This window comes from Dasypus novemcinctus, chromosome 24 (genome assembly GCF_030445035.2).
Source record: "Dasypus novemcinctus isolate mDasNov1 chromosome 24, mDasNov1.1.hap2, whole genome shotgun sequence".
In the NCBI taxonomy this organism is placed as follows: domain Eukaryota; kingdom Metazoa; phylum Chordata; class Mammalia; order Cingulata; family Dasypodidae; genus Dasypus; species Dasypus novemcinctus.
The window spans coordinates 38,332,919-38,349,598 of NC_080696.1; the positions used below are offsets into that span (position 1 = coordinate 38,332,919).

Below are 16,680 nucleotides of genomic sequence, written 5' to 3' on the forward strand. Positions count from 1 at the left end.
CGAAAACAACAAGCAAACTAATTAAAAACACAATTCAGGGGAGCTGATGTGGCTCAGCGGTTGAGCCCTGGCTTCCCAATATGAGGTCCCAGGTTCAATCCCTGACCCTGGTAACTAAAAAAGAAAAAGAAAAAAATTTATATATGGAATTCAAATTATAAAAATAGCCACCACTCTTGATATAAAGGTTTATTATTAAACTATACTAATTGAGATAATATGGCATTAGTGCAGAGAGAAGCAAATAGGCCACTAAAGCAGAAAAGACACAAGTCACTGCAGAGCAGTAAGGAAGGGCAGGCTTTCAATAAGTGGTGCTGGAACAATTGGATATCCATATGGAAAAACCCCAAAACTAATCTTGACTTATTCCTTACACTATATAACACAAAACGAAGATGAAAGACAAAAGTAGGCTTTTAGGAGACAAATAGAAAAATATCCTCATGATCTTGGGGCAGGAAAGGATTTCTTAAACAATGCATTAAAAAGTACTAACAGTAAAGGAAAAGATTGATAAATTTGACCACCTTAAAATAAGGAACTTCTATTTCTCTAAACTCATCATAAAGAAAGTGAAAAAATAATATTTATGTCCTCTGTGCTTAGGAAATGAGGGGAAACAGGTTTGGCTGAGATGGAAACACATGGAAAGATAAGGCAGGAGCCAAGTCTGGAATTCCAGTCTCCACCGCTTGTTGGGCAGATGAGAGCTGGAATCATTTTCTTTACGGCACTTTTTAGCACCTTCCCTAAATTAGGGTGTATTAGGGAGAGTGTCTTTAGGGAAAAATCCTAATTAAGAATCATATCTACTCCTGTGCCTCCCCTTCAGGAAATCATACTTAATATTCACCTTCCATTTGTCCTGCTTCAGGGTTGCTCTGTTTGCTGCCCCCAAAGTCAACTGCCTTTCTTATAGCACCCAACTACTGAATACATATTAGGTGCTTTGTAGGAGTCATCTTTATGCTCATAGGATGGTCTAGTAGTTTAGAAAGCAAGTTTTAAAGTCCAACTCAACTGGATTTGAGTCCCAGCTCTGCCTTTCACTCTCTGGATGTCTTCAAGCAGTTCGCTTCACTCCTCTGTGCCTCTATGTCCTCATCTGTAAAATGGGAACGATGACTGTTTCTTCATATTTTTCATAGCTCTCTAGTGAGAATGAAATGCGTGTGCTCTGCTTCCTTGACACAGTGCTAGCACATTGCAAGCTCTCAATACATGTCATTGTTATTCCAACGTCTAAGGGGGTGGGCGGTCTCTAAAGGGACCCCACTCATTTATCAGAGTTGGACTGCGTTGGCTAAACGGCCTATGTTCAGTAGCTAACAGGGGAGGGAAGGGCTGGTCCTCTGAAGTCCATCTGGGCCCCCTGCCAGTCGCTGGCTCAGCTGGCTCCTGTGGCCCTGGTGGCGCCCCTCCTCACCCACTGGGGCTGCACCAGCACTGGCCCCACTCAGCTTCCTGTAGCCCTTATCTTCCCCCAGCATGTGTACTCTGCAGAGGAAAACACTACCACTTGCTTCCTTCACTTCCCTTTGCTCAGTGAGGCCCCCATTCTTTAGGCTTCAATCAAATACCAGCTGTTGGCCCCGCGCCCATTCTGCTCAGTGGTTTTCTGCCTCATGACTACCCAGACCAGAGGCAGCATAAGCTCCTGGCCCCAATCACAGCATTTTCTCTCCTCCGCCCCAGCCCTGGGTTTGGAAGGGGAAAAGAGGGGACGCCTTAAGCTGTCCCCACTCACCAGTTTCCCCACTTCCAATACTCTCTCCACATTCCCTGTACCTAACCCCACACTCTATCCTCTTTTTGTTCGAATCCCTACTCTGCACCTGAGAGCTGTGTGACCCTGGGCTTGAGTTTTTTCATCTGTGTCTTAAGGACAATGAGCCACATGCTGTCTGCCCCCAGGGAAAGTGAGAAATATAAAGGCCTAGCAAATAGTATGCATTTTGGCATGTTTATAATGTATCTAATATGTTAAACATCCAAGCATGTTAGGGGTAGATGTTCAAAAATGTCTTGATGGAGAGTGAACAAATATTTTTTTATATATATTATGTGGTAATTAAATTCACAAGTTTTGGCAGCAGAGAGACGTGGGTTCAAATTATAACTTTTGCTGTATGGCCTTAAATGTCACTTAACTTCTCTGAGCCTGTTTCTTCATCAGTAAAATGATAATGAACACAATACCCATTTCACAGAGCTGGCTTACTTAAGGATAAAGTGAGATAATTTATGTAAAGAGTTTAACACTGGGCCTGGCCCATGACAGGTGTTACCTATAATAATGATTGATGTTCTTGTCTTTGCTGTTTTAATTGGGCTCTGATGTGTGAGGAGGGTGCTTGGGAAATAGCTGTTGCAGTAGCCACCTCTGTCCATGACAGATCTTAGTTTGGTGGGAAAGGCCCTTCTGTAATTTAGCTCTAGGGAGGATGTAGTGCATTAAATTGTGTGTCCCAGTTTGGACATGGTTTTGGTCTTGATCTGCATTCAGGTGGGTGCGAACCCATTGTAAAAGACATCCCTTTGACATGTTACTTCAGTTAAGGTGTGGCCTAAATGGATCAGGTTGGGTTTTAATCTGGATTATTGGGGTCCTTTATAAGCAGAGTGAAAGCCAGGAGCTGGAGTCAATGGAATCCAGAAGAGAAAGAAGACGCAATCATGTGCATTGCCATGAGACAGAAAAGCCAAGGAACCCCAGAGATTACCGGGCCAGCCAGAAGATAGTGACCCTGGAAGGATACCAGTAAATTCCTATTGTTAACCAATCCATTGCTTGGTATTTGTTTTTGTTGCTAGGAAAAGGTGACGTGGATCCACTTTAACCCAAATGACCCAGGCCCTACCTGCTAAGATTGAAGACTCACATCCTCAATTCCAAGTTGGTTCAATCATATACTTTATTGCCTCCATCCCAAAGCAGCCTTCAAGCCATCAAGGGAGAAGAAAGGAAAAGCAAAAAGTTGCACAACCTCATTAGGAATCAGATACATGCAAAGTAAAACAGAAATGCGGTGCTATTTTATACCCGATTTTGTCTGGCAATGTTAAGAGCTGGCAAGGATGTGGAGCAAGGAAACTCTCACATAATGATGGAAGTGTGAATTGGCCCAACCACTCTGGAAAACAGTTTGACATTATCTAGCAAAATTGAAGATGTATATACCCTATGACTCAGCAACTCCACTCGCAGGTTTATACCTACAAAAATTGTCCCACATATGCACAAGGAAACGTGAACAAGAATGTTTATAGCCACACTGTGATAGCAAAAAATGGAAACAACATAAATGTCTAACAAGAGGAAAATGGATAAATTGTGGCATATTCATACACTGGAATATTATAGAGCAGTAAAAATGAATGGATCTATACATAGCAACATGGATGAATCTTATTGTTCATATGTTAAGTGAAAAAAGTTGAAGAGGAACTTTAATACCTTTTATATAAATATAAAAATATGTAAAATGTCACTATTATTTAGGGACTTCTGCATATATAATATAAGTATGTAGAAATGTAAGGAAATGAAAATAGAAAATTCCAATCAATAATTACTTCGGTAGCAGGGAGAGGGCAGGAGATACAATTGGGGAGTAGTAAACAGGGAGCTTCAATTATATTGGTAATGTGTTATTTCTTAAGCTGGGTGATAGGAATATTAGTGTTTAATATAATTCTTCAAGTATGAAATAATATTTCTTCAAATATGAAACATTTCATCATTTTTTTCACTAAAGACAAGACAATATAATTGGTGGTCATTGAAATCTTTCTGCTTTTCTAGGAAAATGACTAGACCATTTTGATGAACTGGGGGGAAAAAACTTTGATGTTATTTCTTAGCTAGTTTACAACTAACTAGAGAGGAGAGTGGAAACTCTTTATAGATTCAGTTCCTGTTGAAGGTTTGCCCAGATTTCACTATGACATCAACTCTCTCTCAAGGAGAGGTATATAAAGTTAAAAGTTACAATCCCCCCTCAGTCCTTTACCCAATCCCATTCACAGGAATAATCTCTACTGACAATTGGATGTATAACCTTCCAAATTTTTTCCTATATATATGTAAATATACAGATATACACATGAAGTTTTTTTTTCAAATATGAGGATGGAATTATACATATATTACTTGGACAAACTTTTGAAATTACTAATAGATAGAATCATATGATATGCATTGTTTCACACTTTCTTTTCATTTATAAATGTCTATGGCCATCCTTCCATGCCAGTACATCAGCCCATAATGATCTTTGCCACCTTCTTCTCGAGCTGCAGAATATTCCATTATGTGGATATATCCTAATTTATAATTTATAATTTTATTTTTAACTAAATAAAAATATATGACCATATTCTGGATGCCTGGGGCATTTTTTAGGGCGGTAAACCTATTCTTTATACTATCATAATGGTGAATACATGACATTACACATTTGTGAAAACCTATAGAACTGTATAACATAAAGTGAGCCCTAAGGTAAACTATATTAGTTAGTTACTAATGCTGTATCATTATAGGTTCATCCATTGTAATAAATGTACCATACTGCAAAATGTTAACATAGGGGAAATTATGTGTGTGGTGGAGGGAAGGTTACATGGGAATTTTCTTTACTTTCTATGCAATTTTTTCTGTAAACCTAAACCTGTGTTAAAAATAAAGCTAATTGTTTTTTAAATCTTCAAGCAATACAGATAGAGCGATATAATCTTCACAAAACTGATAAAATCTCCACAAAATAGAGTGATAAAACCCCTCACAAGACCACCCCTCACACACACACACACTTACACACACTCTTAATCCCAGGCCCTGCTCTGGATATACACCACTGCTATGTATGATGTCCATTCTTTCAGATTCCGGTTGTTTGATTTGTGGTTTACACATAAATACTTCTAAACTGTGTAAATGTGGTTTATACAAACACTTCTAAACCGTGCACATGTTCTGCAATTTACTTTTTTTTAAGCAAATTTTTTATTGTCTTTTTTTAAAAAGATACATAGATCACACAAAATATTATATTAAAAAATATAAGAGATTCCCATATACCCCAGTCCCTACCCCCATCCCACTCTTCCCACATCAACAACCTCTTTCATCAGTGTGGCACATTCATTGCATTTGATACATTTTGGAGCACTGCTGCACCACATGGAAGAAGAGGTGTGACATGGGGGCTTTCTCAGGACTTGGAGTTGTCCTGAATGGTATTACAGGGACAGATGCAGGACATTATATATCCTGCCATAACCCACTGAATGGACTGGGGAGAGTACAACTTACTCTTGAAGATATAAGCACATCTTATCTATCTTATTCAGTCATCTCATTTAGCATGTATTTATGGTTCTGTGCACTATTCTAAGCACAGTAGCAAAGAAGATGGGCAGTCTCTATTCTCATGGAACTTACATTCAGACAACAAAGCATATAAATCAACAAGTAATATAGGTGAGCCAACGTGGCTCAGTGATAGAGCACTGGCTTTTCACATGTGAAGTCCGAGGTTCAATCCCCAGTCTTGGTACCTTAAAAAAAAAAAAAACAACCCAAGTAATATGATTTCAGGAAGTTCTAAGTAGTATGAAGAAAATTAAGTGGGGCATAAGTGGTACTATTCTTTTTATAACTGCAGAGCACCCCACAATATGGATTATCATATTTTAGGGGAGTGACTTCCAAACTTTCTTACTTGCTTCCTGGAGTAAGAAATACTTTTTTTTGAACCTGGGACTTCGTATGTGGGAAGCTAGTGCTCAACCACTGAGCCACATCTGCTTCCCTGAGTTGTTGGTTTTGTTTTTTTTTCATTTGTTTTGCTTGCTATTTGTTTTTGGTTTTTTTTAAGGAGGCACCAGAACTGAACCCGGGACCTCCCGTGTGGGAGGTGGGCACTCAACCCCTTGAGCCAAAAAGTACAAGAAGTACTTTTTACACTGAAATCCAGAGGCCATATGTAAAAACATACATCCAAAAAACCGAAACACACATATGCACAAGTGAACAAAAGTTCCATCTCCCTTTTCCCAAGGGACGAACTATACCTTCTCTTATACCACTTATCCTTACTAAGGATGATGCACTGAAAGTTTCTATTCTGTTCTATTTCACTTTTTAAAAACAAAAAAGAAAACCAAAACCATGCTAATCATAACCTGGTAAATTGATTTCATTATCCACTAATAGATCATGACATCAGTTATAAAAATATTGCTTTATATGAGATTTATATAGATTGTTCATAATTCTCTCCTGTTATAAATAATGTTGCAGTGAGCTGCTTTATACTCATTTCATGACTAGCTCTGAGAGCAAGATCCCTGATTGTGTAATTGCTATTTACTTAAAATTCTGGTAAAATGAAACCAGGATGATGGAAAACTGAAGGCTAATCCTTGATTTGTTACACCTTGATGTGTAAACTTTGGACAAGTCCTTGCATCTCTCTCAGTCTCAGTTTCCCCATCAGTAATCTGCGAAATCCTAGATTTGTTCTAAGTTGAAAGCAGATGCCCCACCCCCTGACTCAGCAGGAGCAGGATTTCTCACCAAGCCCTTCTCCCCCTTTTCCGCTCCCTGTTCCTTGAGGGTAGCGCAGGGAGGAGGGAAAAGGCAGGTCTGGGCAAGAGGGCGTGATGTAGGGCGGGGCAGGGGGAGGGCAAGAGGGCGGCCGGCCCCCTAGTAGGAAATGAGAGAGTAGGAATAACATTTTATAAAGCCTAACGCCCTCTTCCTCCTCCTATCCTCTGGCCTCCTTCCAGCCTCCTCCACTCAGCCTCCAGCCCTCCCAGACAGTCCTCACTTATCTTTCCCGACACTGCAGCCAGCGGAGCCCCCAGCCTGCCTGAACTGGGAGTACAAGTTGGGTCAGAGACCTCAGTCTCAGGATGTTGACACTGCTGCCACTGCTGCCTCTTCTGCTCCTGCCAGGCTGGGCTCTTTGTGGCCAGGAAACCTCAGATGGTGAGTGACGAGGATGTCTCCTGCCTTGGGATGGTTGTGGGGAGTCTAAGCCTTTCTGGGTGCATTGGCAAGAAACCAGAGGAGAGCTTATCCCAGAGTTTGTTGTGGTGGTTGGCTGAGTCTGTTTAGGGCAGGCAGGATCCAGGGGGGGTTGTTTGCATACCAAAGCCAAGATGAGAAGGTTTAGTTAAGACCTTGGGAAAAGGGAGATGGGGAAGGCTGAGGGAAAACAGGAAAATGGGAAAGGGACAGGTAGATGGGGTGAGGAATCAGCCTGGGTGAAAGGAGAGACACAGAACAGAATCTGGAGAGGGAGCTATAGGGGTGATAGTGGACAGTGGTGAGCCCAGGGAGCCCAGGGAGAGACTTAGAGATGAGAAGAGAAATGGAGAGAATGGGGAGACACCACAAGAACTGATGGAAGACATAGGGAAAGATGGGGACTGAGACAGGTGAGACAGAAGAGGGGCTAGGGAAGATGGAGGAAGAACAGAAGCAGCTGGTGAGATGAAATTCGGGGGCAAGAAGAGTGTGGACAATGCGAGAACGTGGATCTGGCTGCCCGAAGTGACCCCATTTGAAAGGGAAAGGGGAGCTATTGTCCTGCATTGTAAGTGCACAGAGGCCTCCTCAGCCCTACTCCACAATCCCTATAGCTTCAGTCTTCCCCTCAGAAGGGAGCAGGTAACTAATATCCAGTGATTGCTCGTCCTGGTTTACATATACTGACTCATTTAATCGCCACAAAATCTCTACAAGGGAGGTCATTTTTTTTCTCCATCGTAAAGAGGACATTGGGTCACAGAGCAGTGAGGAACCTTGTCTAGGATTACCCACACAGATGCTCTTATTTATTCACACCTGCAGACACGGAACAACACACCTTCTCAAATGCAAACGTGGACAAAAGACACAGTTGCATACTCAGATTTATAAATCCAGACTTGTTTCCTCCTCAAACATTCTCTGGGCACCGCTACACTCTGTGGTAAGCTCTCTGCTGGACACAGGAGACAGATAACCAGACATGGTTGCAGACCTGGAGGAGCTCAGTGTAGCCTGTGTGTTCAGAGTGATACGCACTAACACCGCATGGTCTGGAATCACTGAAACAGACTCAATGTCTCTGGGAGGGCAAAGAGGACAGGCATCAGGAAAGCTCCATGGAGAAAAAAATTGAGCTGGGTCTTGAAGTCTAGCCATTTGCCAGCCAGAAAAAGGCAGGCAGGGTAACCCTGACACGCTGTTCACATGTGAGCCAAAAGACATCACAAGGAAGCCCATATAATTTGATATATCTAAGGAAAGGGAAGATGCCAGAAAAGGGAGCTGAGCCTGATCAATAGCAGCCTTGAATGACAGCCTTTTGGCCTGATCCTGTGCACAGATATTCTAAGGGGAGGCTAAAGCAGAATGCAGCAGAATTAAAAGTGCTGGACTTAAGACTGCCTGCGTTCAAACTTTGAACTTGCTATTTACCACCTTAGCCTCAGTGCAGCATAGAGGCTGGGCTTAATAACAGTAGCCACTGCTTTAAACTATTGGGAGGAAGGCACAAATAAGATAATAATGTGTGTAGAGGGTTTGGCACGGTGCCCAGGTCATAATAAGCACTTAATAAATATTCACGGTTATTATTATTGAAGGGGGGCACTGGAGGATTTTAAGCAAGAGAAGGACATGAGCTTATCCCTGAGTCAGGTGGAGAAAAGATTAGAAAGGGTGAGACTGAAGGCAGGACAGTGAGGTAGGAAGTTAATCCCATTCCAGGCAATAATCAAGGACACCGGAAATAGGGCCGTGGCAGAGAAGATAGAGGAGATGGATTTAGGATTTTTGCCATAGGGCAGGATTTGCAGGCCAATCAGTAAGGAGGAGGCGGGAGAGAAATACAGAGAGGAGATCCAGTGGCTATGGCATGGACTGGATCTATTACCCTGCTCTTTGGGCCTCAGTTTCCTCATCTGTAAAACGAAGATAATAATCTCCGTCTTACTCTCTGGGCAGGTACTATGGGCATCGAACGGGAGGAAGGGTGAGAGGGCACTTTGTAGTTTGTGAAAGCCTGAGGGTGGGCGGCGGGCCTCTGGGCGAGGGGTTATTATCTCTCGCTGCTGCCCGCCGCCTCCTCCAGCACTGGCCCTGACGCGCTAACTCCTGCCCTCTAGGCACACGGAAACTCCACATGTTGCAGATCTCCTACTTCCGCGACCCCCTTAACGTGTGGTACCAGGGCAACGCGACGCTGGGGGACCACCTGACGCACGTGCTAGAAGGCCCTGGCACTAACTTCACTATCCTTCAACTGCGAACCCTGGAAAAGCCAGAAAAATGGCAGCACACCGAGAGAAGCCTGCGGCTCTACCTGGAACAGTTCCACGGCCTCGTGCGCGTGGTGCACAAGGAGCAGCCCTTCACGTGTGAGTGGGCGCGAGGCCCGGGGGCGGGGCCGGGGGCGGGCCTTGTGGGCGGGAGGCGTGGGCTGCGTGCACGACGCGGGCGGGCCTGTGGGGGAGGCAGCGGGGTCCCCGGGGCGGGGTTTTGTGAGCGGGCGGGGTGCTGTGGGCGGGGTAGACGGGTGGGCGGAGCTGCGCCTGAGCCCAGAGTTCCAGATTGAAGCAGAGCGCGCCCTCGCTGACTGGGAAGACCCCGGGCGGGAGGCCCCCAACAGACCCACCTGCGTTGCTGACACATCCCTCACTGCACATTGCAACTCCTTCCCTCACAGACCCCTGTCTTTCCCGTCTCACAACCCACTCTCACCGGTCCTTTATCCTCAAGCCCCCAACCCTCTCTCCTCACGGAAGCAGACTACTTCGCTCATAGCTTCCTCCAATCTCCAACTCCTGTTGCTCAAAGACTCAATTACTTCTCTCAAAGTGCCCAGGCCCTCCTCTCAGGGCCTCACAACTTCTTTTCCTCATAAGCCCCCATTTTCCTCCTAGTCCTTGGCGTCTCTTCACATAGACCTCAACGGTGTCAAACCCCAACCCTTTCCTCACAGCCCCCAGACCCTTCTCCCCACAATTCCCTGACTCAGACTCTTCTCATAGCCACCGACTCACCCCACAGCCACCTCTCTTCGCCATCATAGACATTCCGCCACCCCTGGCACCCTCTCCACACAGCCCCTGACCCTGAATCCCGCCCCCCTCCGCAGTTCCTCTGACGATTCGCTGCTTCCTGGGCTGTGAGCTGCTTCCTGAGAGCTCCAGGGCGCACATCTTCTTCGAAGTGACGGTCAATGGGAGCTCCTTTGTGAATTTCAGTCCCGAGACAGCTCTATGGGTGGCAAGGACCCAGGAACATTCCCAAGTGGTCAGTTTCACCCTGAAGCAACTCAACACCTACAATCGTACTCGGTATGAACTTCGGGAATTCCTGCAGGACACTTGTGTGCAGTATGTGCAGGAACACGGCGTCATGGAAAACGTGAGAGGTATGATGGGACCAGACACTATGTGTTAGGGAGGGGGCTGGTTCAGGCCAAAGGAATGGACCTGGAGGCTGGACACCTTGAGCAGAGGAAGACCCAGAGCCGGGGGTCTGGGAAGGGGCACAGCTTAAGTCACTTGGTGAATTGGCTCCCTTCCCTTGGTACAGATATCCCTTGGGGTTTGACTCAAACTCCTTGAGAACATGTTCTTCATACTAACTCTCCGCATCTTCTGCAGGGAGCCAAACAGGCCGCTCCTACACTGCACTGGTCCTGGGCATCCTGGTGGGCAGTTTCATCATCACCGGTGTGGCTGTGGGCATCTTCCTGTACACGGGTGGACGGCGGTGTTGATTACTCTCCAGTCCCCTCTGAGAAAGGGCTGCATTTATGGGGGCTGGCAAGAAAAGGTCTCCGCTCACTGCAAAGCTCAACAGATTCCCAAGCTGGAACTCCATATTCCAGAAGGTTTGAAGAAGCAGCTCCTTTCATCTCTGAATTCCACCAAGGAATTCGAGGGGTGGTGAAGGCCAGGTGAAGAGAGTACTTGATTTGCTAAGGACCTAAGAACTTGCATTCTTTGCATAATTGGTCAGAGAAGTGAATACTTACCTTTCTTTGTGGAAATCAGAGGATGGAGTTGGGGCAGAGGACTCTATGACCCATCCTCCAAAGAAAAGCAGAGTTACCTGAGGCACTCAAAGCATACCACCAAATAAAACAAGTCATTTGCAACCAAAATAAACAACATACAATGCTTCCATGTGTGTCATACTTGGGAAGAGACACTGGTGTATTTAGGGGCAGAAAGAAGTAGCCAGAGAAATGGTAGAAGTATAAAACCCAAGTAATATGGAAGTAAGGAATTATTCATCAGTTAATTAATAGAATTAATAAGTTCCTTATGTATAAGGCATTGTTTCCTCTAATTTGTAAACTTCTGGAAAAATCGACTATACCCCCTTGCATCCAGTTCCTCAACTCCCACTCACTCTTTTTTTTAATTTAAAGATTTATTTCATTTATTTCTCTCCCCTCCACCCCCTCCCCCCCCCCCCCCCATTGTCTGCTCTCTGTGTCTACTTGCTGTTTGTTCTTCTGTGTCCACTTGCACCCTCAGTAGCACCAGGAAACTTCGTCTCTTTTTTGTCGCGTCATCTTGCTGTGTCAGCTCTCCATGTGTGCGGCGCCACTCCTGGGCAGGCTGCACTTTTTTTCACGCCAGGTAGCTCTCCTTGCGGGGTGCATTCCTTGTGCGTGGGGCACCCCCACATGGGGCCACCTTTGTGTGGCACGCAGTCCTTGCACACAGCAGTTCTGTGTGGACCAGTTCACCACACGGTTCAGGAGGGCCTGGTTATTGAACCCTGGAACCTCCCATATGGTAGGCAGACAGTCTATCAGTTGAACCACGTCCACTTTCCCCCACTCAGTCTTAAACCCACCACAGTCAGACTTCTCTGTAAACTGTTCTAAGATTGCCAATGAACTCTAATCATCAAACTCACTATTTGTGGACTAGAACTCTCTTTTTACCCTAACCTTTGAGATAAAATTCTTCCAATTTTGAAAAATTGCTCTGGCCACTCTTTTTTGATCTCTTTGGCTATATCATCTTATTCAATCCACCCTGGAAATACTGGCTTCCTTATAATTGCATTTTCTGCTCCTTTTGTTCCCCCTTAAACCATACCCTTTCTGGGTGATGTACTCCCTTCTGTGGCTTCAAATACCATATGTCTGTTGTGCTTTCCTTGGGGAAGCAATAAAATCTTGTCTCTTTTAAAAGCATACATTTGTCACAGACTCAAGTTTTACTTACTCAAGTTACTTCCTTAAGGAAGGCATTAACTTTCTTAAAGTCTTAGTTTCTTCATCCACAAAGGATATAATAAAATATACAAAAAGAGCATAATAGAAAAATGCCTACCTTATAGAGGTATTGCGAGAAGTAAATAAGGTAATAATTATATATACAGGTATGCCTCATTTAATTGTGCTTTGCTTTATTGTGCTTTGCAGATATTGCATTTTGTACAAATTGAAGGTTTGTGGCAACCTGTGTCGAGTAAGTCTGTCAGTACTATTTTTCCAACAGCATGTACTCTCTTCATGTGTCTGTGTCACATTTTGGTAATTCTTGAAACATTTCAAACTTTTTCATTATTATGATATCTGTTATGGTGATCTGAGATCAGTGAACTTTGATGTTACAATCATAATTGTTTTGGAACACCGGGAACCACGTGTAAGATAGTGATCTTAATCGATAAATGTATGTGTTTGACTGCTCCACCAACTGAGTTCCCTACAATGGCCTCTAGGTATTCAAATGAAATGAAGAATTACACATCTCTTCCTTTAAATTAAAAGCTAGAAATGATTAAGCTTAGTGAGGAAGGTATGTCGAAAGCCAAGATAAGTTGAAAGCTAGGTCTCCTGCACCAGTTAGCAAAGTTTTAAATGCAAAGGAAATTAAAAATGCTACTCCAGTGATTACATACAGGATAAGGAAGCAAAACAGCCTTATTGCCGATACAGAGAAAGTTTTAGTGGTCTGGGGAGATCAAACCAGCCATAACATTCCTTTAAGCCAAAACCTAATCAATAGCTTGGCCCTATGAATTCTGTGAAGGCTGAGAGACTAGGGAAGCTGCAGAAGAAAAGTTTGAAGCTATCAGAGGCTGGTTAGTGAAGTTTAAGGAAAGAAGCCATTCTCAACAACGTAAGAGTGCAAGGTGAAACAGCAAGTGCTGATGTAGAAGCTGCAGCAAGCTATCCAGAAAATCTAGCTAAGATAATTGATAAGGTGGCTATATTAAACAACAAGTTCTCAAAGTAGACAAAACAGCCATCTAGTGGAAGAAGTTGCCATCTAGGACTTTCATAGCTAGAGAGGAAAAGTCAATGCCTGGCTTCATCGCTTTGAAGGACAGTCTGATTCTTTATTATTATTATTATTATTTTTTTTTTTTAATTTAGGCCAGTAAAAAGAATTTACTGGGAAATGGGAGAAAGGAACAGAGCTTGCTGAGAAATTGGAGAGAAGGATAGAAATACACACTGAGATTTGGTACAGGCTCCCGTAGGCAGAGAAGCCCTGACTCTCTTGTTAGGGGCTAAAGGTGAAACCAATATTCATTTACCATTCCAAAAATCCTAGAGCCCTTAAGAGTTATGATAAATCTACTGCCTCTGCTCTGTAACTGGACCAACCAAATCTGAGTGACAGTACATCTGTTTACAGTATGGTTTACTGAATATTATAAACCTACTGTTGAGGCCTACTGCTCAGAAAAGAGATTCCTTTCAAACCAAACATATTGAATGTCCCTCAGGTTTAAATCCCTAAGTGCAAGAGGAGTTGGGAAGCAGATGTGACTCAAGCAGTGGGCTCCCATCTACCATATTGGAGATCCAGGGTTCGATTCCCAGGGCCTCTGGGTAAAGGTGAGTTGGCCGGAGCAGAGAGCTGGCCCAAGCAAAGAGCTAGCCCATGTGGAGTGCTGGCCCATGCAGCAAGCTTGCCCAAGTGGAGAGCTGGCCCAAGCAGAGAGCTGGCGCAGCAAGATGATGCAACAAGGAGAGAGAGAGGAAAGACAAAAAGAGACACAGCGGACCAGGGAGCTGAGGTGGTACAAGAGATTGAGCACCTCTCTCCCACTCTGGAAGGTCCCAGGATCAGTTCCCGGTGCCGCCTAAAGAAAAGACAAGCAGACACGGACAAATGTACAGCAAATGGGCAGAGCACAGGCAATGAAGTGTGTGTCTGGGGGAGAAATAAATAAATCTTTTTTAAAGAAACAAAAAACAGAAGTTAGAAGGACTGACTACATCCTTGCCATGAAAGGAATTACAGGGTGAGTTAAACAAGTGACACCTAACAATAAGTCACAATGAAATGCTGTAAGAGCATACATAAACATGAATATATTGCAGAAGCATAGCGACAGGAATAATTTAACCCCCTTCGTGGGATTAAAGAAGTATTAAACCAAAGATAAAGGGGCATTTGTCTCTCAAGTTAGAAGTAGGATTTTATTGGGTGGAAAAGGAAGAAAGAACATCCTAAGTGGGGGGAACAGCATGTGTAGAGGTATGGAAGTGGATAGCACCTATGAGGGACAGCAGACAGCTAAGAGAGGTTGAATAACAGGGGCCTTGGCAGGACTGGATAGAAGAGACTTGAGAGGTAAGTTATGGCTTTAGTAGATTGATATAAAGTGCCCCATAAGAGTTTAAACTTTATTTTGTAGGCAATAGAGAATCAATGAAATGGAATGACAGTATCACATCTATTTAGGAAGATAATTTTGGCAGCTGGTAGCAGGGGGAATGAGAGTAAAAACAGACAACTATCAGAGGTGCCAGGTTACAGATGATACTGACATTTTTCTTGTCCCTTTCCTTCCAGTTATGATTTACCATATTTTACTCCTTTTAATTTACTATGGGAATTTAAATTTCAGGAAGTAGCATTTGATTTATTTTATAACATTTAAATATTAAGACTGTAACAAAGGTTTTGTGCAATCTAAGCTTTGAGATTTGAACACTTTATTTTTTTATTTTTTATGAGGATATCCTTTATTCGATAAAATTTCCAAATGCAGCAGCAGTGACTTTTTAAAAATTAATTTACTTTTAATGTTACATTAAAAAATATGAGGTCCCCATATACCCTCCAATCCCCTTACCCCACTCCTCCCATAACAACAACCTCCTTCATCATCATGGGGCATTCACTGCACTTGGTGAATACATCTCTGAGCACTGCTGCACCACATGGTCAGTGGTCCACATTACAATTTACACTCTCCCCCAGTCCACTCAGTGGGAAATGGGAGGACATACAATGTCCAGGATCTGTCCCTGCAGTACCACCCAGGACACCTCCAAGTCCTGAAAATGCCCCCACATCACATCTCCTCTTCCCATTCCCACCCTCAGCAGCTACCATGTCCATTTTCTCCATCTCAGTGTTACATTTACTTCCACTACTAATCACATTAGTTCCAGAATAGAGTATCAGTAAGTCTACTCTAATCCATACTCTATTCCTCCATTCTGTGGACCCTGGGATGGCTATGTCCACTCCACCCCTCTATCGAGAGGGTGACTTGACTCCACTTGGATGATAGATGCAGTTCTCCTGTTTGCAGTTATAGGCACTCTTGGCTCCCTGGTGTGGTGATTGACCTTCTTCACCTCCCTGTTAGCCGGCTGGGGTAAGTCCAATAAACCAGAGGGTAGGAGTTGCAAGTCTGTTGAGGCTCAGGGCCTGGCTATCACATGGACAGTCCAGAGATTCAGGTCCCCCAAGTATACACTAAACCCCAGCGTCAATCACAGGTCTGGTAAAAGTGACAAGAGAGGCTTGTGAACAAAGATCACACCTGAGTCCAACTCCATCACACTCAGGACCACAAACTCCAAAGTAGGGCCAACTGACATGGCACTGAACTCCATCTGCCATGGCCATAGAACCTGTGGGTCTCTGTAGCCCTCAGAAGAACCAATACCTGGGGTTGTATCTACTTTAGCTGTCTCTAGGACTCTGCTGAGGTGTGCATCCTCTCTGATGACCTCCTGGCTCTTTTTTGGAGACTCATAGCCATATAAACTCATTTGTTCTTTCCATTTCCCCCTTTTATTCAGGGTCAAAAAGCATTTTGAACTCCTAATATTACATGTAGGCTGAGATATTCTGTTGGTCTGAGTTGACCCTTGTATTCAAGGTCGTTCTCCAGCCACATCATCAGCTGTACTTGGTAGTAATCCCTTGGTGCCAGGGAGGCTCATGCCCAGGAGTCATGTCCCATGCTGGGGGGAATTTACATGCTGAGTTTGGCTTTGAGACTGGCCAAATTTGAGCAACATGGAGGCTCTCAGGAGGTAACTCTTAGGCATCCTGCAGCTCTAGGCCTAGTTCTTATTTCAGGCCCACAGGCCCACAAGCATAGTCACTAGCATCAAGGGCTCATTGTTGGACCATCCTTCCTTATTAGTCTTAGCCTTTGTACTCAGAGGATTGTTGCCATTCCACTGGGGAATGTGACAGAGCTCCCCAGGCCAGGAACTCAGCACTCCCCCAGCCATCGTTCCCAACTGTAACCATTATGAAAATATCCAAACATTTTTATGCACCCTGCACATATGCCCTGGAGAACTCCCTCCCAATCATGTGGCCCCCACCAATAACACCCCACACCAATATTCCTCCCCCACCACCATCAAACCCCTC

General features: G+C 44.0%; 1 protein-coding gene across 1 annotated transcript; it reads left to right on the forward strand.

Moving 5' to 3' along the window:
• The first annotated feature begins 6,742 nt into the window (after positions 1-6,742).
• PROCR (protein C receptor) lies at positions 6,743-11,195 on the forward strand. Its single transcript, XM_058286972.2, has 4 exons — positions 6,743-7,000; positions 9,169-9,420; positions 10,161-10,439; positions 10,675-11,195. Exons 1-4 carry the CDS (start codon positions 6,925-6,927, stop codon positions 10,788-10,790), a joined length of 723 nt encoding a protein of 240 aa, XP_058142955.1. The 5' UTR covers positions 6,743-6,924; the 3' UTR covers positions 10,791-11,195.
• Positions 11,196-16,680: the final 5,485 nt, after the last annotated feature.

Excerpts from the sequence above, each read along its gene's own strand:
- PROCR (XM_058286972.2), top strand. The coding sequence starts at position 6,925 with ATGTTGACACTGCTGCCACTGCTGCCTCTTCTGCTCCTGCCAGGCTGG. Across the intron at positions 7,001-9,168 it reads TGGCCAGGAAACCTCAGATG|GCACACGGAAACTCCACATG; the intron begins GTGAGTGACGAG and ends CCTGCCCTCTAG. Across the intron at positions 10,440-10,674 it reads CGTCATGGAAAACGTGAGAG|GGAGCCAAACAGGCCGCTCC; the intron begins GTATGATGGGAC and ends CATCTTCTGCAG.